Consider the following 23,061-nt stretch of genomic DNA (forward strand, 5'->3'; position numbering starts at 1 on the left):
ATTTGGTTGCTACTACAGCTTTTCATATTCAGTAGTAAGAACATTATTTTTTCATCCGAAGTATTGTTTTCTGTATTCTGGTCTTTGGTTGCATATTTGTTATATTTTCCAACTCTTTCTTTTAGAGGTGTGATGTCATCTTTACCTGTCATCTTGCATGTCCTCTTTCTCTCTAATTGTAGTATCTTCAGATATTTTTTCCTTATTCAGTTGCCTAAGGAGTTAGCCATACACACTGCATAGCTTATTTCTTTTGAAGAGTGTATGCAGTTGATAATCTCTCTCATGTCCTGTTGACACTACTGTACCTTTACGCGTTCAGCTTCATAAGTTGTTGCTTGTGAATAAATAAAATTCAGTTGCCCTCTCTTTTCTGCATTATTTCATACCAGATGCAAACATATAATATGCATGCCCATTATATCAATTTGTTTTTCCATTAACTTTTTATGTGGGGTAATTTGCAGTATGCATTTTAATGCTTTGTTTAGTATGTTAATGACAGTTTTTGCAAGTTAACAAGAAATTGGAGATAAATATGTGAGTGAAGAGCTTTCATAAATCTTGGATAGTACTGGAATACAAATGGTAACAAAAATGGAGCAAGCACTCTTTCCTCTAGCTCAGAACTTCATCTGAAATCAGAGTGCTCATTTTTTTTTAAGAGAATTTATTCTAGCCACTGATCAAGGCAAAGATCAAATTTTGATGCAGCCTTTCACAACTGTCTTTACACAGAGTTTTGCCTAACAAAATTACTTAGTATGTATTTAGTATGTCATCCCAAGACCTGACATTTGTTCTCTATGAAATGGTACACTTGGCTTACTTAGCATGTCAGTGCATATTACAAGGGACAGCGTAAATCCATGGGGTATAGTTTCCCCATAAGTTTTTGGTTGTCAGTGTTAATACTGTACAATAGCAGCATTTTGTAAGTATAGAGAAAGGTATGTCTTAGGTAAGTTATTAGTTTGTGTTGTTTTGTTGGAGCTGTTTTATACAGAATTGTTTTTAAATGACATTATATACATTAATACAATAAATAATGTGATAACATTACCCAGCAAAATATGATTAAAAAGTAGAGCTGAACTGATATCACTGAGAAAAAATTAATGTCACAAATGCTTCAATTTCATTTGTGAAATGATGTAATATTTTATATTGCACTATTTATGTGAAGGCACCAATTAGAATTTGAAGCCTTATTTGCGTAAACACTGTATGAACGAACATCCTCCTGGCCCAAAGAACTGGCTACTTTGTTAGAGACAAGTTCGCATGTAGAGATTAGCAAATGAAGCAAAAGGGAAGATGATTCTGTTATGTTGGATAAAATGGGCATGACCAGGTGGTTCTTAGTAATGTAAATGTAGTGGGTAAAAAAAAAAAAAAAAGTCTTTGGTGGTATAAGAATAATGAACAACTATGAGAGTAAGTTTTCAAACCACAGTGTTAATCTGATCAGCTGTGTAATCCTAATCGCAAAAACTCAGTGAGCTTGAAGAAGCAGAAAATGCATCGTATAGAAATGTTGTGACTTTGGAGGGAAACAATGTAAGGGTACCTCCAGAAACATATTCTGTTTACCTTTCTCTCTGTGGGTGGGGTTTGGTTTTGTTTTTTTTTTAAAAATTTTTTATTTTTTTTATTATGGGCTTACATCTGTGTTTTAAGCTTGTAAAGTAGAGCAAAATTCTGAACGACTGTTTTCTTTCCTGCTTGGATTATGTGAGTTGGGAAGGTAGCAGTAGGGTAATTACTAGCTCATGCCACTTCTCTATTGCTCTTGTCATCAGGTTAATGTGAGGGCTGATGTCTGAAGCAGCATTTGTTTCATTAGCTCCTTTGTGACAGTCACTGTGCAGCTGCACTTTGCTACTTTGAACTGTAGTCCTGAAGGAAGTTTGAGGTAAAACCTATTCTATTCGGAGAGATCACTCGTCTTTTGTGAAAACCTTACAGACCCATTGGTTTGGAGACTGCTCTCTCCTTGGCCACACACTGTATCCATGGTTGAAAATATTTTACATAACCTAAAAGGTTATGTAAAATTTATGGACAGCTTTACAAATACCTTTACCAGCTCTGATTTAGTAATCCGCTGTCATAGTGACAGTGTAGGATTGAGCTGGTCATATGCTTTGTGCCATCTAAAATATCTGATGTTTAAGAAGGACTTGTGGGGCAAAATAACAAAAGACTATAAAGCTAAAAGATACTGTTTGAACCATGAGGTATGTTGTAATCCGAATTAAGTACGATGTTGCTGTATTACTCCAATTTGGAAGGCAGTAACAGGAAGGCACTCTGGAAATATTTTAAATTGAGAACATATTGTGCAATAGGCAACTATAGGTAAGAAGCTTTATTCTATTGAGAAATAATCAAGCATTCCGGTAGCTATTGGAACTGCTTATGAACTCCAAGAGTATTTTATCATGTCACAATAAGATGAGCAAGCTTTCCTACAGTTGCCTTGGTAAAGCCAAAGATTAGTGCAAACCTTACACTTCAATAAATATATTTAGTTGCAAGCAGCAAAACCCCATTTTATAATATTTTAAAGGGTTTTATAGTATAATTTTTCAATGTAAAATTTAATTTAATTTTTAGAATCTAAATATATATGTATTTTGACTTTTGAAAAAATATTCCTAATTAGTGCTCGTCTGTCTACCTACTTAAAAGGAAGAAAACCAAAGTGAAAGTTAGTGGTACTGAATGACGAAGCACTTTGGGGGCTGGTCTCTTTCAAAACAAAAGACAATTCTGCAATGTCAAACTGTTGAACCAGAAGTTGTCCTTCAATGAACTCATTTTGTTAATTGAAATCCTGCTTAAACTGAAAAATATATTTAGGTCAAATCATGAATGTTAGTGGAAAGCTATGGAGCCATAGCTTCTCCCTCTGAAATTCAAATAGCTGCTGTAAAACCTGTTAATTTTAAACTATTTTGACTGACTTGATATTTGATAACTGTACGTAATTTGTTAAACATTTCTGGCTAAAAGTCTATAGTGCTTTCCAAAACCTATACCTGTATATTGAGCTTTCAGGTAGTAATATTTTTACAGACATGGTAGGGAAAAATTATTTCAGTTTTTTTCTGGGCATTACAAACTATGCACGTGCACACACACATAAATGAACGGAGATGTTAGGACATCTGAAGATATATCTGTTTTACTGAGTCACTACCAAAGCTGGTTTTATGTCCTGTTATATACTGAGATGTTTCTGAAAAGGACCACAGGAGACAGAACATTTATCATGAGTCTTACTAATAAAAATAAATTGTGTGTGAGTAGATATTTAGAGTATTTTCATTTGAACTACACCTAACTATTTTTTTCTGTTTTGATTAATAGTTATGTATTTTTGTCTTTTGTTATGTTTATCTATGAGGCACCAGCTGAAGTCTGTGAATGAATACTAAGGTTTAAAGTAGTCATAGTTAATGCTCAGGTTGGATGAATGCGAATGCTGTTGTTTATTAAATCTTTTTCTCATATTTCTCATAATTAACTGTTTAAAGTAAAATGTAACAGTGCTTGAGAAATTGTTCAGTAGAATTTGTTTTCTTAAAATAGTAAGACTTTTTTTTTAGTAAAAAATGAAAATGATATATACAAAAGTTCTATGTGCTCCACTGTTTCAATTTTAAATTTAAATTTAAACTAATCTTATATTATTGATCTACTTCACTGAGATGACCTGTGTTTTAATACGAAACAAATCTCAGAGTTCTGCCTAGAGAAATTTAGAATAGAGCAAAATGAATTTTAGGATTAAAAAAGCCAGTGTTAGAAAATACTTGTTGTCTGAGTTATTTAAAATGCAAATACAGAACAGAGAGGAAAATATATGGAACTAAGTCTAAGTATATGGCTTCATGGTTTCATTAGCTAGGCCTAGGAAGTCTCTGATAAATTCTCTCTTACACTGTGTTGAACTCTCTTATACTTTAATGCATATCTCTAAAGGCAAATTGTTATAGCATGGAACATTTTCTTTAATTATATTATTTTCTTGCAAATTCCATAGTACAGTACCTTAATTTTGATAATGAAAGTAATTTTGTTTTGAGAACTTGGGTTACCGTAGAATTTTAAAGCTTGTCTGCGGGTGAGATTTAATTTAATCCCTTAAGTATTTAAGAAGCATTCCTGAGACTGTCGCCAAAAAGTGACAAGATTAGCACTTGCAGTTTATTGACAGGATGCCTCATAGAAAAGACATTTATCTGTAAGGGTATTGTTTTTTTAAAAAAGGAATAAAGTCTGTCTTGAGCTCTGGGAGCTCACATTACCACACATTCTGAAATACAGAAAGAGTGGAGCAGGTTTTTTTCATACAACTCATGGCACAGAGACATAGCAGTTTACAGAGGTAAGAATTACATGTTGACAAAACTCCACAGTAACTAATTTCCTATCAGATAAAAATATACGTGCTTGAGGATTAAGAAAGTCTGAACAGTCCCTGTCATAAATTGGGTTCAGGCATGCTCAAAACGAAGTCATTATTCAGCAATAAAATTGTATCCTTACATATATGCCTGTACCCAAATATATGTTGGAGAATGACAGAGGTTACCAGAGGGGTGGTTGTTCTTTCTGTGTTTAAAAAAACCTGGGAAGAACTAAATCATATCTGGTGTTCCAAGATTTTAGCATGTGAGACTGCTCAATCTCTTTGTCTCCTGTAATCTTTTTGAGAGAACTCTGTGATGAACTGGTCATAAAATATTGTCTGCATTAGCAGATCTTTACTAATCCCGTGCCCATCCCAACAAGCAAACAAATACTGGGCGGTACTGATTCTACTTGCACGTACCCCAGTGTGGTCCTGTTCCCATCAAAGTATTTCCTTCAGATTTATATGGCACAAATAGAAGAATAATCAGATCCTTTCCTCTTATTTTATCTATGGACTATGCATTGAATGACTTATTTTAAAGCAGTTGTGATTCAATGGGGATGTTTTTAATTTGCTGCCTGTTCTCTTTACCTCTGAGGAAAGAATTTTGTAAATGCTGAATAATTTTAGAACATGTTTTCTTGGTTAAGGGTTGGATCATATTTTAAATTAGTTTTAAGAGGAAGGAAATCGTGTAAATGCTGTGGAATTCAGATAAGCACTGTGCATAGGAAATAAGTACTTTAATTTAGGGTGCCTAGAATTGGTAGGTCAAGCTGATGATAATAAAGGACCAGATCTTAACTTTGTTTCAAAGAATATGTAATCAATATTCACTCTCCTGTTTTATTTCCTTTTTGCTTGAGAATTTATTTTGGTGAAACTGAAATGTGCAATTGCTTAAGTATTCCACAGGGTGTCATGAGGTAGTTGTTGGAATCATTAATACTTGGATGAAAGTAAAGAAAGAAACATAGTGTGCAGTCCTCTGAATGCCAGTTAATGTAATTTTAGATGTGACTAATACACATGCCATAAAATAAAAAGTTCTTAACTCATTAACACATGTATCTTATTTCTGTATCTGTATAAAACATACACACGAAGAAAAATATTACAAGAGGTCATTTACAAGAGTGAACTATTCTGTCACATCTTCCCCAAAAACCTTTCTATATATATCTTAGTATTTTATAGGTTACTGAGCAAGTGGAATCTTTGACCCATAGCAGTAACCTGACATACCAAACTATGCATACAAAAAAAAAAAAGTACAATACTTGTATTTGCCATACTGTTATAATTTCTAACTGGAATGTGCTCCTCCAAACGTACTTTCAAATTTTATTTTGCTTTTATTTTAAGTTCTTTTAAAATTTAAATTTATTTAAACAAACTTTATACAGTGCACACAGCTGTACTGTGGAATTTATGATTTTTTAGTTATAGATATATATGATATCAAAACTTAACTTCAGGCTTTTTTTCCTGCACATGTATAATGTAGTAGGACGAGAATTTTTACCAAAGTATCCCCCAAATTAAAGTGTGTTTGATTATGGTGATGCATTGTTGCATATGGAGACCAAATTTTTATTGACATGACTGTTGACTTCGTGACATGCATTGAATTTGGCTTCAGGTTTGTAAAAGAATTTTAAAATACAGTTTAACAGTAATTATGAAGGATCCTGCTTCTGTTAAAATCTGAATTGCTTTAAATGGAAATGACATTGGCCATGAGAAAAATTGCATTACTTTATGAAATGAACAGCAAAACCCCATTCGTTTCAGTAGCAAGAGAACATGATCCAAAGAGTAAAATCACTGATGAAAGTAATAATTGGAATCTCTGTTGACAGTAATAATTTGTCTAATTTTAACAGCATATTTAAAACCAATTTTGAACAAATGATACCTTATGGATTTAGGCATATTTTGTCATATTATATGAAGTGGCATACTAAAATAATTAGTTAATTTTCTTGTTACTGTTTATTTGTGCTAAGTATTATGGAACAAATTTTGGTTTTATGCCAGTGGCATAATAGTGAGTGGCACTGAGAGTGTAGGATGAAGGGAGTTTGAGTCTTCTAACAGACAATTAATAAAATTGTACACATGTGAGATACCACATGTCCTCTCTGCATTATGCCCGGAAGATCATAGTGTCTTACAGCCATAGAAGGTGTTTTCCGTGACAATCAGAAGCTGAGTGCTTCTATTCAGATTTGCTTCCAAAATCCACATGGTCCTGTGGATAATTTTTTGTGCAAAAATTTTCTGACTTAATCACTATAAATCATGGCGTCTTTAACAAACCAGTATGTTTATAGGTATCTTAGCAGTATGTTTAAATACTTGCCAGAGGAAGAACTAGACCTGTTTAAAGCAGTTTTACTGTCCAAAATGGAGTGACATACCTTAAGTCTTTATGGAGATGAAAAAGGTGACTGGAAATGGTGGCCTTTGGGTTGGTTGGGTTTTTGTGGGGGTTGTTGGGGTTTGTTTGTTTGTTTGGTTTTTTTGGTTTTGTTTCTGGGTTTGGTTTGTTGAAATATAAACATCCTGATCTCTGTCCAGGTGAGTTTCCTTTACAGCAGGGAATCGTAGAAGAAGAGGTTTTTAGATAGGTAGATTATCATCTATCTTCTTCAGTTTAAGGCTCACTGAACTCGCTTTGCCTCTCCCTTTCTTTGTCCTCCTTATTGCAACTGGAATAATCTAAAGGGGTAATTCCACACATGCTTTGAATTTCTGAGGTAATGCAGGACCTTAAACTAAAGTGATTAGTATCAGAAAATATTTAAATAATAGAATACCTGACTGCGCTGAGATTTTTCCTAGAATTTATTAGAAAATGATACTTTTTAGCAAAGGAAAAAAAATAGAAAGGACAGAAGTTAAAAAATGTTGATATTATTCCATGGCAATATACTGCATGTGTTATCATATACATGATATGTATACATTCAATTGATCCTGGCACCCAAGTCCCTCTTCGAATGTTAAGACAAGTTTGATGAATATTATCATCTGTTTTTATTTTCAGATTGAAAATCTACAGGAGCAACTTAGGGACAAAGACAAACAACTAACTAATCTAAAAGACAGAGTGAAGTCATTGCAGACGGATTCTAGTAACACAGACACGGCACTAGCAACCTTAGAAGAAGCTCTGTCAGAAAAGGTAACGTTTTCTCATGGAACAGCATTATGTGCTGCTCTTGTGGGTGAAGCCTGTCCAGAAAATGTCTTTTTAAGTTGGTCTGGCACCTGTAACAAAGCCTATGGGGGTTGTCAGAAAAGCAGGTGCCTCTGTTCTGGTAGGATGAGCAAAGAGTGATTCCCAGCTGATGAACTGAAACAGGACTCTGAGGTAAAGGATGTCCTTTTAAATTGGGACACAGTAAATGGCCCAGGATGTGGGAAGATTTTCCCTTAGTCAATGGGATGAGTGGTTGTTCCCTGAAAGAACTGAAAGGCATGGACACCTGACTTAAAAAAGGTAGAATTTTTGCTATTTTTATGGCTTTGTCATCTTGATTATTCTGTTGTCTGTTAAGAGCCAACAGCAAGTGACTGTACCAATGGTTACCTTGGCTTGCTGTTAACGCTATTGATTTCCTGCACTTAATTTATAAGAGAAACTGTTTTTCATAAAAAAGTGGAGAATTATTTTTTTCTTTGAAAACTATATGACCTTAATTTATAAATACCTAGCAGAAGGAATAAAATTGGACTGTTTAAATTGGTGGCGACATTCCTACCCGTTTCAGTGTGGTCAGGGTTTTTCTTTCAGTTGTCTCTGAATACAAGGTAATCCAAGTGAATTTATATGCCAAAAAAATTAGTACGAGTATCCACTTTTTGCAGCTCACTGATCTTAATATGTATCATTTACATGTGCACAGGTGAGTACAACTAGTTAAACTATTATGTGCCATTCTGCAGTGTGTAATCTTAGGAAGGTGTTTATAACTGTACATGACTTTAAAATGCCACTGTGGTGTTGGCACTAACACCTGAAATGCTAATGTTGGATTTTTGATTTCTTTGTATGTTTAATCACCTTACTAACATTTGCTTGGTTAACAACAGTGAAAAAAGTTGGCATTACTATTACTTCTGTGGCTTCGTGTGGATAAGCTTGCAGCATTTATGCAGTAGAGAACATATATGCATTTTGTTAATCTTTCACTGCTAATCTGGACACAGTGCTCACCAATCTCACAGGATATCATTAAAAAATGACACAAAATACATTTTAACCTGGTTTTCCTCCTCATAAACTGTCTTTCTGGATTGGTCTACATTGTCACTTTCCCAAAATGCCCATAGAGGCAGCTGAGCATTTAAAACAGTCCTTTAACCATCATGCTACTGTTGTCAATGCAGAAAGCAGAGCGGGTGTCACACTGCAAAGTTCTCCTGTGCAACTGAGCATGAAGCAGATCGTCAAAAGCCAAAGATATCTTGTATCCCACTTTCTGCCTCAGCTATATCTGCAGCTCTTCACAGAAAATGCACTTATGCAATACTTCTTAGCTGGGGCAATTTGCTAGGTTGCAATCTGACTTCAATTGTAATGTTTTTCTCTGTTGAAAATACTAAAGTAATGACAGTTTGCCAGGATTCATAGTAGAAACAGCAAGTGTGGAGGTATTGAAAAGAACATGTATAGTAGTCCTCTCACTACCAGAAATAGAAAATGTTAAGTAGTACTGGGTTAAAACCTAACCCAAATTAATGAATGGCAGTTATTGTTTTCAAGTCATTCTGTACCAGCACCATTATAAAATCTGTTGAAATAAATTTAATAAATAAATGTAAAAGTTTTTATAATTTTGAAGAAGTTTTGTATGTATCTGAAAATAGTCTGTTGTTCTCAGACATACAAATTGTAAAATTTTACTAAACTCAAGATGCATTATTTCTGAATATTGTAGTGAGGATTTGTCCCAGTGTTTGTTTAAAAATTGTGCTATAGAATTTCTTTGTGTATATGATAACTTGAAATGTGACAACACTAGAGACCCTGAGGGTATGGAAATTTTATGTCAAGCTTAATTTGATTGCTGTAATAAAGGTTCAAAGTCTGATAAATGATGCTACTTTTAATGTTTTGGAAAAGCTAGATAAACTTAGATCCTTTTCTGAAATGTATTTTTGCAATTCATGTCTACTTCATTTGGAATTGCATGGATATATATGAACAGACATTTTAAAAGAAAAAAAAAATCAGTGTGATTAGTGGTTTTTCCAAGTGGAATTGATTAGAACTCACGTGAGGTCCCTAAGGTTGAATTCTGCACAAAGTAATCACTTTGCTTCCATACAGTCAGCTGAGAATGGCATCTTTCCTGCAGTGTTTGCAGGCTACTCCGAGACACATGTGCAATGAATATTATGGGATGTTTTCCTCTGCCACAGAGATTTCTGGCTTTGTGCAGCTGATGAAGGCAATGGGATCTTTTGTAAGCCAATGCTTTTGTGAAGTGGCGTGAAGCTGAGTTGTGCCATGGTGTCTGGTGACTGTTTCAATCACTTATGCAGAGATTGTATAAAAGTTAGGTGGCAGTAGAGAAGAACTCTATATGTAAGTGATATGCTTATCGTTCTGTATTACTTCAGAAATACTACTTTGTTAACCTAAGGAAAAGATACACAGAATTATTAAATAGCCTTTTTCCACAAATGAGCTTTGTACCTTAGAGTGTCAATTATTTTATAGCATGCCCAAATCGTTATGCAAGTTGGCATTAGTCTCTCTTGGAATAGGAATATGTGGGTTGAGTTTTTACAGAAACTTTTCATTTGTTTGAATTTGTGTAATTTTCCTATGACCATTTTTCTGTATTTTGAGATCTGTAAGGTTAACTAAGTTATTAATTAAATCATTAATATTTGTCCAGTTTCTGAAAAGATACATGACAATATAGCTCCTACACAGTTACTGCATGATTTACAGTGGCTGGCAGTCTAGGTAGCAATATTCATGATAAACTTTAAAATCTAGAATATAGAATATCAGTTCCAAAAGACTTAAAATATTGTCCTGTCCTTTAAGTTCATTGGCTAAGTTTGCTTATGAGAGAACCATGTTATAAAAATTCAACTTTGTGATTATTCTGATATTTTTTTTTTTATTTTAATGTGTGACCAGTCACTATGTGCTACTGGGAAATCTTTTTATAGTTGGGGAATGATTAGTATAATCGATTAAAAAAAAAAAAAAAAGGAAGGAGAAAAGCAACACTGCAGAATAGAAGTAATATGAGCTTTTGAGAAACAAGGTACTTGATCTTAGAGCATTAGACACAATGAGGAGGAAGTTTCCAAGGTAAAAGCATCCATCTGTATGATTTTTATTGTACAGAGAAATCATGTACAATTTCTTTCCCATTGTAAGTTTCTTGAAGGCCACGCTTTCAAGGGTAGGTTTCTCGATCCTTAAGTGTAGTCTCTGGGATGTACTTACACATTGAAAGAAGCCAGTATGCGTCTTCTAGAAGTTCCAAGTGAACTATTACGTCCAGCTTTCTTCTATCCTTTGGCAGCTAAATACCTTAACAGTTTATCTTTATGTATGTGTCTCATTCCTATTTCAATTAATTCTAGCTGCTGTCAGGGAGTAACCTTTCTTATCCTTGTTTCCATCTGCAGTAGCATTCTTAAAACCTACAGACTTTATCAACAGTTTGCTGCCTAGTTTGCAGCTATATCATCTTTATACTCTGAGATTAGGCAAATTCAATAGGTTTTAGAATTTTAATTAAAAAAAAAAAAGGAAGATACTCCAAGAGCATAATGGGAAGCTCTTTTAAATAGAATTTTTTTTATACCAGTTTAGTTAACCACAATTCACTAAAACTGAATTTAATTGCTTTTCTTAGTTTCTGTGGGAAGAAATAAGTACTAAAACATGATCATAGGATATGAATGAATTATGAAGCTTTTTTTTAACATCCAAAACTCAAATGTTTCAGCATTTATGGTTTTCCTGCGTTGTGCTTGAAAATACTCAGATCATGATTTTGGCTCTGAATTAGAAAATATGGCTCCTTATTCTTAATGAAAATAGATTTTTCCAAGTATATGTCTCTGATTTTCTTTTTCTTTTATATTTAGTGATTGGGTAGCTTGGTAGCATTAAATGAGAAATTACTGTTGACATCATAAGACAAGATCAAAATTTACTGAAGTGGAATCCTTTTAATCTTTATATTTTTTCAGCAATATTGGTGATATAATTTGTTCTCTTGTCAGGAATCAGAAATGAATCAGTGCAACTTCAGTCGCTTCTGAGTGCATTTTAGAACTAAATTGAAAAAAAAGTATTAATTTAATTGCTTACCCCTAAATTTGGAGCCTCTCCTAAGCCATGAAAATTCTTAACAACAATAAAGGTTACATTGCAATAAACAAAAAATAAGTCCACTCTTATTAAAAAAAAAAAAAGTTTGAAAATCAGAATATGCAAAACTGCTATCAGCTTCCTTGATGTTTTAACAAGAAACTTTTCAAAGAATATCTCAGCTCTTGGACTGGCCCAAAGCAGCTCAAGAGGTTGCTTTCATGAAGCTGATATTTATAAAGTTGGTCCTACTGTAGCAGCATACAGTAGATAAGCAATTGAGTATGTCTGATAATAGAGCTATATGCTGGGGCAATTCAGTTCCTGCTTCTGTGATAAAGTGCAAATAGATTAGACCTGTGAGGTCCTAGATTAGTGCATAAGTAAAGCTCGCCAATGCAAGTAAGACTGAAACAAGAACACATTGTTGGGATTTCTGCAAGTTAGCTGTTAATCAGGTAAAACATGGTATATTAGGGCCTTTTAACACATTTTTGACATTTAGCCCTATGCAGCTGACAGATAAATTAGTCGTCTTTTGTGATTGACTGAGAAAAAATGTATACTGTTCATTAATAAGATGAACTAGTGTTACGTTTCATTTGTTACAGAAGGAAAAAGAAATCATTTAGGTAAATAAATCTTCAAGAAGGAGTTGGTGTAAAACTAAGTCTGAATATAACTAGGTAGATTCTGAATGGTTATTAAACTATTCCACTTAGTGGAGACTGGCATTTTATGTTAATATTCAAGGGATCAAGAATTTATATTATTTGTTACTAGGAATAAACTTGAAGTTAATATCCCATATCATCCTTTTCTTGCATAATCTATATAGTGAAAGCCAGCTAATAGTAAGATTAAAAGAAAAAAACCACAACTAGTACATTTGGTGGTTTGTCATTTGTGTAATACTCAACAATGTTGCTGCTGAAGGTCCTTCATTCTGTAGGAACATATTTCTACCTGACACCCTGCCATGTGTGAGTCCAAGGGAGATTTTGCCGTTGGGCTGAAGGAATCGGTAATTTAAAATAATATTTATTCAGTTAATACAGAAACTGATTATCAGTTTTAAACTGTAAACATGCAGATAAATATGGCATTTAAATGATAGGACAGTGAATAAATGGGAGATCTTCAACAGATGCTTAGTAAAAGGCAGATATATAGAAGCTGAAAATACAGGGGGACACTTACGGAAAACTTCCCAGTCTTCTGAAAACATTATATGTGGGTTCCATTTATCTAGTAACTAGTTCCTTTGCTACACAGTATGAAAGGAGGAGCAGACAACAAGCAGAGGGAATGGACAGTTGTCAGCAAAGTTGCTGATGTGGTCAGTATTACAAAGGTATGAATTGTGAAAATGGGGGGACAGAGACTAGGCAGAAGAGAAACAGCCAGTGTTTGACGTGCAGAATCTAGAAACTGTCTCTGCCTATTCCACAGAACCAATGAGACTGGAAAAGACCTCTGGAGGTTATTTAGTCCAACCAAGCTGCTCAAAGCAGGGTCATCTGGAACAATTTGCTCAGGATCTTGTCCAGCTGCATTTTGAGTATCTCCAAGGTTGGAGACTGCTGGGATGAAAATCACAGCCTTGACTTTAGGCTCTTTTTATGCGTATAAGTGTTGACAGTTGGCTTTTTGTAAAATATGCCTTGGGCTTTAAAAAGCACAGGAGCAGTCTTCAGAAGATCCTTTAGGGCTTGGAGGAACATCATACCCAGTGTATGGAGAAAATGAATGAATAACCAGGATTGTCTGAACAATATGTGCTTTTTAAAAGTGCTGTTACAATTTAAACTAACTTTGATAATGAATTTTTTGTCTTTCATTATAAGGACTAAGCTTATTGTAAGTCAGAATGGGATGCACAACTGCTGAAATGTTGCTTGCATTGTAATGTTTGTTGAGCTATAATAACCACAGCTGAGAATATATTGATATGGGCAAAAGTAAACTTTATGTATATGTGTAGTGTGCGTGTGTGTGTGTGTGTATCTCTCTATCTCCAGTGTGTGTCTGTATATACATATGGCAGTATAAGGAATCATGGATAGAGGGAATTAGCACAAGATCTTCCTCCTTCCCTCAGTCTTGTCCTGTTCTATGAAATAGTATTTTAAGTATTGATCCCACTCTTAAACTCCTTCTTGGAGATTTCAAGCATAAGTACAAAAGGACTCGAATAGGATCTGTGAGCATGCTGATGGTTCTACCTGAGACATGCCACTGGCAGTGTACAACTTCATCAGTCAGGATGTAATTTTGTCCCATGTCGATTTAACTTTCCTAAATGATGTTGCTTCCACTGCCCCCTTGACTACCACTTCCAAAATGATACTAGTAGTTCACCTGATACTCTGCTGAAATTGGCCTATTCCCAATACAAATGCAATTCAAGTGGTTATTTTATGTTGCCCTAAATATTGCTCTCTGATTAGTATTTGCACCCTTCCAGTAGTGGTAGAAAGTGATTTTGAAGAATGTAATCAAAGCTCAATGAAACCATGCTACTGCTTCTGCTTTTTACTTTTCACCCTTTGAATTTGTCACCCAATCTTTGACTGATGATTTTCAGCAATCCTTATAATAGTAACTGGAAGTCCACAAAATATTTTAAAAAAGTGATTGAGGTTAAATGTGTGTAAGGTTACTGGTTAATTAAATGGAGAAAAAACTTCCTGTCGATATCATCAGTTGTATCAGGGTACTTTTTCTGTGTCTTGGACAACCTTTTTTTTTATCCTCTCAAAATATAATAAATGTGAACTGTAAGGTACTGATAGTTAGCAAGTGATTGATTTCTAATTAGATTTGGAACCTTTAAAACTTCTTGCAACCACTAGCATTGAAAAAAGCCACAAACAAATTGAAGGTGAGTAAACCAGTCCTGGCCTCTCTGTTTTGAACTTTTATTCGAGATTTCAATCACTTATGAATACAGGAAATACAATGCTGAGGTGAATAACTTTCTATATCTATCACAAGACTAAACATATTCATATCCATATAGATATTTAGTGAAGTTTCTTTACTATGTTACTCTTACCAAGTATTTAAAACCTTGCTGTGATGTTTCTGAAATCAGGGGAAATCTTGCATTGACTTTAATACCATTAACTCAATCATCCTGTGCTTCTGAAGGTTTATTTTTTTCTAAGTGCTACTTAATGTAAAGAAATTTTATTCTGTCTTTTCTTAAAATGATTCCCAACTTTTCCATTTTGCATTTCTTTCCCTTGTTAGGAAAGAATAATAGAGCGCTTGAAGGAGCAAAGGGAGCGAGATGACAGAGAAAGACTTGAAGAAATTGAATCTTATAAGAAAGAAAACAAAGACCTGAAGGAGAAAGTTAATGCTTTACAAGCTGAACTGACAGAAAAAGAGGTCAGTCTTTTCAGTAAAATCTATGTTCTTCTATCTATGTTGTTATGATGAAAGAAAGTGCATTAGGATTACTCTTGAATAATTTTAAGTAATTCTGCCACTTCCATGGTCAGCTTCTGAACTGCTATTTTCTTAAGCATTCTTCATAGTCCTCACTTTTGTACATGAAATATTGCTTCAGTTGTGGCATAGTCGTGTGTCATTATCTCTACTTTTTCCTTTACATAAACCTTCGGTAGGCTCAAATATTCCATTGTTGCTCCTGTTTTCATTTGTCAGTTAGAGCAATAGACTTCAAAGTAACTGTACCTCCAGAATATAATGTCAACTCGTCTATTATGAATGTTTCTGTGTTTCACTGCATGCCAGCTCCTGTGGTTCCAATTGGTTGTATTCTCAAAATGGTGTCTTTTGCTATCAATGCTTATCTTTGTGTCAACTCTTTTTGGGGAAGGGGAGGGGGAACAGGATCCAAGTGATTACTAAGTTGGCAATAAGTTAGTGTCCTGGTGACTAGGAATTAACTTTTTACTCTTGGTCATTTTTCAGTCTAGTTTAATCGATCTCAAAGAACATGCATCTTCATTGGCATCAGCAGGGCTGAAAAGAGACTCCAAACTTAAGTCTTTAGAAATAGCCATAGAACAAAAGAAAGAAGAGTGTAGTAAGTTGGAAGCACAGTTGAAAAAGGTAAGTTCCATCTTAAAACAAACGACAACAATCAGAAAATCAAAAATCAACATCCCACCCCCTCATTTCAAAAAGATGAGCTTATTTACTCTTCTGGAGTAAATCTAAAATCTACCCATCTTATGCTGTTTGCTGATGCTTGCTGCTAAATTTTTCTTAAGAGGCTTGTACCGAACCCGCTAGTGAGCCTTGAATTACCTATATGAGGGAATCTGGAGAAGCTGCTACAAATAGATGAACTTGGGAGCAGGACATTGGAGGGAAAGTAGAAGGGCAGAAAGAAATTATCAAACCAGCAATTTGTATGTATACGAATTTATACTGCTATTAGACGTAGACTAGAAATGTTTGTAGTGTGGGAAAAAATTAAAGGCTCGTCCAAGAAACGGTGTACTTCTTAATCAAAAAAATTCTGCTTCCAAAATAGAAACTCTAGCCAGGTTTTATTTTGGCATTTTTTTTACTTTGGTGAACGCATTTGTGATAATTAAGCAAAATAATGCGTAGTTTATCTCATCTAGCAATTCAGTATTTCTATTCAGCAAGTAGTGGAAGCAAGCATTTAGAGGAAACCACAAGATCCTATATTTTATAACATGGTTTTATGTAAATTGATGCATTAAAATAGATTTTGCTGAAATGATTTGCAAGTTTGTTGATGCCTTTTCTACCATGTGTTGTTTCTTTGACTTTTTTCTGTGTCATTTGGTAACGTCTGCTCTCATTGTTCGAACACCAATCTCATGACGTATTTGATGGGTTGAGGCATTATGTTTGCCTTCTGCAATTCATGACTAAGTGTATGTCAAACATTTTGTTTTAATATTGATATCTAATGTTTCATTTTCTAGAAAAGAATATTTATTTGTTCTGTTAATGTTACCACCGTTAGGATAATATTCTGACACTCTTTTTACCCAGGTTGAGTAGTGTCCTGCTCTGTGTTTAAGCAGTGTCTCAATAGCCTTACCTATGAAGAAGGTATTGCAAAATATATAAAGGATACCAGAATGTAAACCTTATACTTCTATTATTTTTTTAATTCAGAACGAATATGTGCAATTAGGTGCCTGTGTTAGATGTTTAGCTGTCTAGAGGAAGGAAGGGAATCTTTTTCAATAAACATATACAAAAGCTTTTAATGGAAACACAACTACTTTAAATGTTTGATAGCTTATAAGTGCTGTTGATGTCAGAATTAAAATATCCAAAGCAGCTATTTCTCTGGAACCCCATTATTTTGTTTTCTTTTAACACATTTTAAAAATGTGTTTGTTTACTTTGCACTTCACTACAAAATGTACTTCATTACAATCTGAAATATCTTATTTTCATTTAAAAAAAAAGTTAAAAACCCCCTAAAATACAGATCACTTAAAAAATCCTCTAGAAGGACTTGAAATCCTAAGTCAATCTTTTATGACTGTACATATAAACACATCATACAGTCATGGAAAAATAAGCACTTATAAAAGTCAGAGAGTGTCTGGGACGTCTTTCTTATAAAAAGGGAGTATGTTCCCTATGTATAAATACAAAGGATTATTAAATGAAAGTTGAAAACATAATAGTTTTATTATATCATAAATACAGCATAAAGCCCCAATGGAAATTCACCCAACATTTGTAGGAGACCAGGTATTTCCACAATAAAATGTAGTTACAGCCTTCTTTGTGGGCATGTTTAGTTGAACAGAAACAGTGACTGTTAATGATAGTAGACTCCAAACAGTAATTTTCAATTCACATTTTCTCTAATAAAATACTTTATGTTCAAACCTGTAAATATCCTGTGTTAAAAGTAATTGGTCCCCAGAAATCTACCTTCACCATGTTTTCACTCTTTAGGAAACTAACTGAAACAGAAATTGGGGTTATTCCTGCATATGTCTGCGTTAGAGTAGGAGGGAACATCAACACAGTTTGGAGTAAATTAACCTGTGTGTCCCATAAGTGTACTTATGTATGAACATTAACCACTGAGGAAGCTAGAAGGAATGGGCACAGTTTATATCTCTTTTGAAAAAGTGACTCCAAAAGCCTGTCTGTTATTTTGAGAAATCTGAATGCAGCTTACACTTCTCTCTCTAAAAATATCATAGAGAAGGCACTTTTCACTACAGTATTGTAAAATCGTCATAGTTTAATGTTGATTTATATGTTTTGACAAATTATACTAATAAATATGAAGACAGTATTCTGTGCACATTTGCTGTGAGTTAGTTTTCCATGAGCACTGATGGTAGTAAATACTATGCCTGAAAGAAAACATGTACAAGGGGCAAGTCCAAACAAAATCTGTAGATTAAAAAAAACCTAAAAATTAAAGTTTCTCTTCCCTTGTTTCCTCTCCTTCCTGTTTTTGTAGAGAATAAGATTCATTTATTTATAATAAAGATGTTTTTGAATGGGTCTGATTAGATCCAAATATTTTTCAGTATTACATAACTGGATTGTTTGCATTACAGCAGGAGAAAACATGCTGATTCTAAAACCACTGGTTCAGTTTTATAGAGTAGACACATTTCAAAAAGTAATAAATAGGATATTTGTAAAGAGTAATTATTCATGTGATTGTGCCATATTTTGGTACACAGAATAATGTTTAAAACCATAGACACGCTTATTAAACTTTTTGTGACAAAGCTTATGGATTGAAATTCATAAAATTTAAAAAAAAAATGAATCTTAAAACCCAGAAGAATGCTCAATGCTTTTTTTGCCAAAATTCCACAGACTTTTTTTTGACTTATTTTGTATTGCTACTAGTGAAAGAACAGCAGGAATTACCGAATAGGTAGCTAAGCGTTTTATATATATATGTGTGTGTGTATATATATAAAAATAATCTTATTATCCACTCTAGAATTTCCTCCTTTTGTTGTTTTTCATTATCTTAAATTTACTTGCTTACTGACATATTTGCAGTTGCTAAAGTACTTTTTGCTAAGCTGTACTGTTTGAAAGTCATTCTGCATAGAAAATTCAGTCTTGTGTTAAACAAAAGGAAAGTAATAAATTTAATGATACAATTTAATTAATCTTTTATTATTACCATCTTTGAAGCTTTGGTGATAAATTGCAGCCTCAGCCAAAAGCACTTCTCGTGATTCATTGCTTGGGACCAGCACTTAATGTATCATCAAAAGTGGACACCTTTCTTTATTTCATGGGTTATTTAACTTGAGAAAGGGAAAGTAACACAAACCTTAAATTTCTTACTCCAGCTATTCTTTTTTAGGAGCCAAAGTCAACATTTATGTTTCCTCAGTGCCTCTCACTTTCACCAAGGAATGTTTAGAATCTTAAATTTCTACTTTTTTATGACAAGTTCTTCTGTGCAAATGCACTGGTTTTGTTGAGCTAATGCTGTTTTCCTGGATCTTTCCTTCTTTTCCTGTCTGTGCTTCACTCCCTTCCAACTTTGCAATGTAGCAAGCTGAACAGTTGTTCAATCAGATGTACAATCCAGTAAGTTCTTTTTTGAAATGCCCGCTGTAACATATGAAAGCATGAGGATCTGTTACTTTACTGTGTTGTGCTCTTCCTCTGTGGAGCTTTGCAAATTACTTCTGATGCTCACTATGCTCTATTCATTATATCAAAATAAATGAACTTTGTGGACTTCAAGGCCATTTTAAGAATACGAAATGTATTAAATAGGTACATACAGTATTTTTGGGAAACAAACATCCTAGCCTTTAGGTCCTCAACTTCTCCATTAGAAAAAGCATGCAGATGATTTATTTTTTTGCTTTGCTTTTTACTTCCTCCTTCTGCAGTACTTTATTTGATCCTTCAAACTTAAATAACTTCTAATTTATTCATCTTATCTTAAGTGACTGAGTTGATTAGGTGAATAATAATATTTAGGAAGTGACTGGTTCTATTGTCAAGAGTCTATATGATTAAAATCATTCAGATCAGTTTTACTCATATGCTGAATGCATACGGGCCTTTATATATGTTAAGAATATGGAAATATTGTATTTAATCAAAGAAAATGCTGAAATATAAAATTATGAACGTGAAGGGTAGTGTTTGAAAAAGCCAAACAGTATTACTTTGCTTTAATTGTACAATATCTACCCTTTTGACTTGACTGTGTTCCTTCTTCCAATTTGAGGAAGAACAGTAACAAACATTCTCTCTGCAGAGAACAGTTTTCTTTTTTTTTGGCTGAGACCATTACATTTAAAGTGCTGTGAGCATCACAGGACAGAAAACATGATGTAACTGTAATAGCAATTTACAAGCTATAGTTTACATAGTAATCATAGTTGGAATTACCATGTCATTGGGACAGTATATATAGAACAACTGGTTTTGTAGCTTAAGTAATGTGATGCTCTGCATTAGGGAAGGTATAGCCTTCCCTGAAGTCAGTGGGAATTTTGCCATTAATGTCAGTGGCCCAGGAATCCGGCTTTGGAGTCTATTATTGCTAAGTTTCGTAGCTTCTAACCATGTAATGGATATGTCATGACTTATGCATGGGGAAAGAGTGTCCCACAGAATGTGGTGTATTTACTTTTAAACTTATTGGTTAATTGCTTTTAGAATTGAAATAGATCCTAGGTGGCATAAGACCTGATATTATCACCTCTACCATCCAGCACTCTTCTGGTCAAAGAGCTTTTCCCTTTGAATGATAACCCCCTTTTTTTGTTTCATCTTGGATCATCTTTGTGATAGTTATGTTTCTATTCATATTGTTTGCACTCCTACTGTGCATGTATTTTCAGACTAGAGTATTTTGTGTTAGTTTTTCTCTTGATTTTCATAAATGCTTTCCAGTCATTATTTCAATATTAGTGACTCTGCTGTATGGAATTCGTTTGTTACTTCCTAGTCTATTCGTGTGTGGTATTCCAAAGTCAGTCAGTTTTTTGCTTGTTTTTTTTTTTTTTTTTTAATTTATTATATCTACTGTTACGTGCTTAATTTTCAAAAGGACAGCCTGTTGCCAGTTCCGAAATAATGGATGCAAGATCCTTTTCCTTTGGCACCAGGCAGAAATTGTAGTATATCCATGAGACAGGTTTTCTTAAATAAACTTTTCTTGCTCATCTTCTTTCTTCTCCTACTTATATATATACACATTTACTTTTAACAACATAAGTAGTAATGACCCTCTTCTCCCCCAAAACCACCTAAGGTCTTCAAATGGAATTGTGATTTGATTGAAATCAATGGCAACATGTTCTTTGAATTCTACAAGGTCAAGATTCTTTGAGATGGCATAATAGCAGTTACTTGAAACTTTTTTTTTTGTACTGCAAATCATTATGATACTTTATTTAATAGAATGTTTCCTTGCCAGCTTTTTTTTTTTTTGAGAATAATAGTGTTCTAAAAAAAACAGATGGCAATCTAATCTTAAACCACTGAAGTTTTAATGCTCTTTTGCTTACATGTGCCAGAGAAATAACGGTCAATCTCTGACCTCTTTTAGCCCATGCAGGAATATAGCATTTTTTTTGTGGTGGAATGTGTTTTTTCTACTATGTCATAGAAGTATCAACTCCAAGACTTTCACTTATTGCTGAATCTAATGTTTCTAAAATACAGCAATGGATAGAAGTATTTTATTCTTAGACCAAGAGTACCAAAGTGGAGATGATACAGAAGGGATGCAAATCCTGCGTACTCTATAGTAAATGATTTCACAATGTATTCACCTAGTTGAGTAAGATATCAACAGAATCGGGCACACATTTCTTCATGTTTGTTTTGCAAGGTGAACTTTTTGAAATACCCAATGAATTCTTGTGCAAAATTGATTATAAGAAGTTACATGATTGGTTTTGTCCTGAATGAAAATATAATGATGTACTTTGGAGTTCTGGTGAACCTTCTTCTGAATAGTAAAGACTTAATTTTCCAAATGCTCCATCAGAGCAATGTCAGATTAATTTTTTCGTAGTCTCCTTAAAATTCAAGGGGCTTTTATTTAACTTCAGGGATTGTTCTAAGCAATGTAGAGTGGATTCTGCAAGTACTGTAAATTTTAAAGTGACAATTTTTTTTTTTAAGTTTATTATTGGAAGTAATACAATTTGAAGGATCTTACAAAGTAATTTCTTGCATGTAAATTCTGCTGTTCTATTTTTTTTCGAAGTACTTGGTTGATTTCTGTGTATGTTTGTGTCTGAAGCTTTAAAATTGAAATACTATATCCATCCATTTCTGTTATGCAGAATAATGCATGTATGATTGTAGCATAAAATTTTAATAGATAAATAATTCATGTTGCATGTCTGTGCCACACTATTACAGTGTTTCTGTAGGAAATTTGTGGTTTACATAAGGAAATGTTACTTTACTTCTAAAGTATTTCTAGGACTTATTAAGCAAATATCAGAACAGACACATAATTGCTGTAAGAATTAGTGAAATTCTAATAGTAGAGTGATATGCTATTTTTATTGAATTGTAAAAATAACATAGAACAAAGTTGAAAGACTGACAGACGAAACATCGTAAACCAAGTGTGCTAGTTTAAAACTAGCCTGATCTGCACACACAAGTATTATCATTTACAGATACAGTTTGAGATCAATTACTTTGCATGCGGATTCATGTGATAACCATGCAGCTTCTGGTCAGAAGTGATCCAAGCCTGTCTCCCATAGCCTGCAAAAAAGGCAAAGAAATCTGCCCTGTCCGAGTGGGAGCAGGGTCAGTATCAGCTGAGCTGCCTTTCATCTCCTTTGGGCCTACTGTTTGACCTCAAGAGTCAAGTTCCATCTGTCAACAAAGCACCTCTGATCTGTATATAACAATTAAAAAAAAGTGCCTAGTTCAAATCCAAATACATCTTTCAAAGCCATAAAATATAATGGGGCTCTTATAAGTAATTCTATGCCTTTGTCCTGGGAACATCAGATGGATTGTTTTGCGCTCTTGTAATATCAGCAGCTTTGTTTGCAACACGAGGATTCCCTTTAAGGGACTCATTGCAAGTTACCACCTGCAGAAAGCTCTTTGTAAAAAAATGTTTTATGTTCTTTCTCTCCCTTTTTAACTAATTTTCCTTTCCTTTTTTAAGGCAATGCCCTTGTAGAAATCTGATGTCTGCAAATAGTCCAAACATATTCTATAGGAAGTGCTTGTAAAAGTAGAGGCAGCCAACTTAATTGATTTATTATGTGACATTATGGATAACTGTGCTGCACCTCAAAACCCCGTA

The 23,061-nt window shown here is 33.9% G+C and overlaps 1 protein-coding gene across 16 annotated transcripts in view; it reads left to right on the forward strand.

Moving 5' to 3' along the window:
* The window catches only part of ERC2 (ELKS/RAB6-interacting/CAST family member 2), a 509,200-nt gene that overhangs the window by 194,382 nt on the left and 291,757 nt on the right, over nucleotides 1–23,061 (forward strand). For 7 of the 16 annotated variants that reach the window (XM_054838820.1, XM_054838822.1, XM_054838825.1 and 4 more), the window contains 4 exons: nucleotides 7,479–7,616; nucleotides 15,039–15,179; nucleotides 15,729–15,869; nucleotides 19,305–19,340. In XM_054838820.1, coding sequence (XP_054694795.1) covers nucleotides 7,479–7,616; nucleotides 15,039–15,179; nucleotides 15,729–15,869; nucleotides 19,305–19,340 — 456 coding nt within the window. The remainder of the gene's footprint in view (nucleotides 1–7,478; nucleotides 7,617–15,038; nucleotides 15,180–15,728; nucleotides 15,870–19,304; nucleotides 19,341–23,061) is intronic. The other 9 variants (XM_054838826.1, XM_054838828.1, XM_054838829.1 and 6 more) reach the window with 3 other exon arrangements.

This window comes from Grus americana, chromosome 11 (genome assembly GCF_028858705.1).
Source record: "Grus americana isolate bGruAme1 chromosome 11, bGruAme1.mat, whole genome shotgun sequence".
NCBI classification, from domain to species: domain Eukaryota; kingdom Metazoa; phylum Chordata; class Aves; order Gruiformes; family Gruidae; genus Grus; species Grus americana.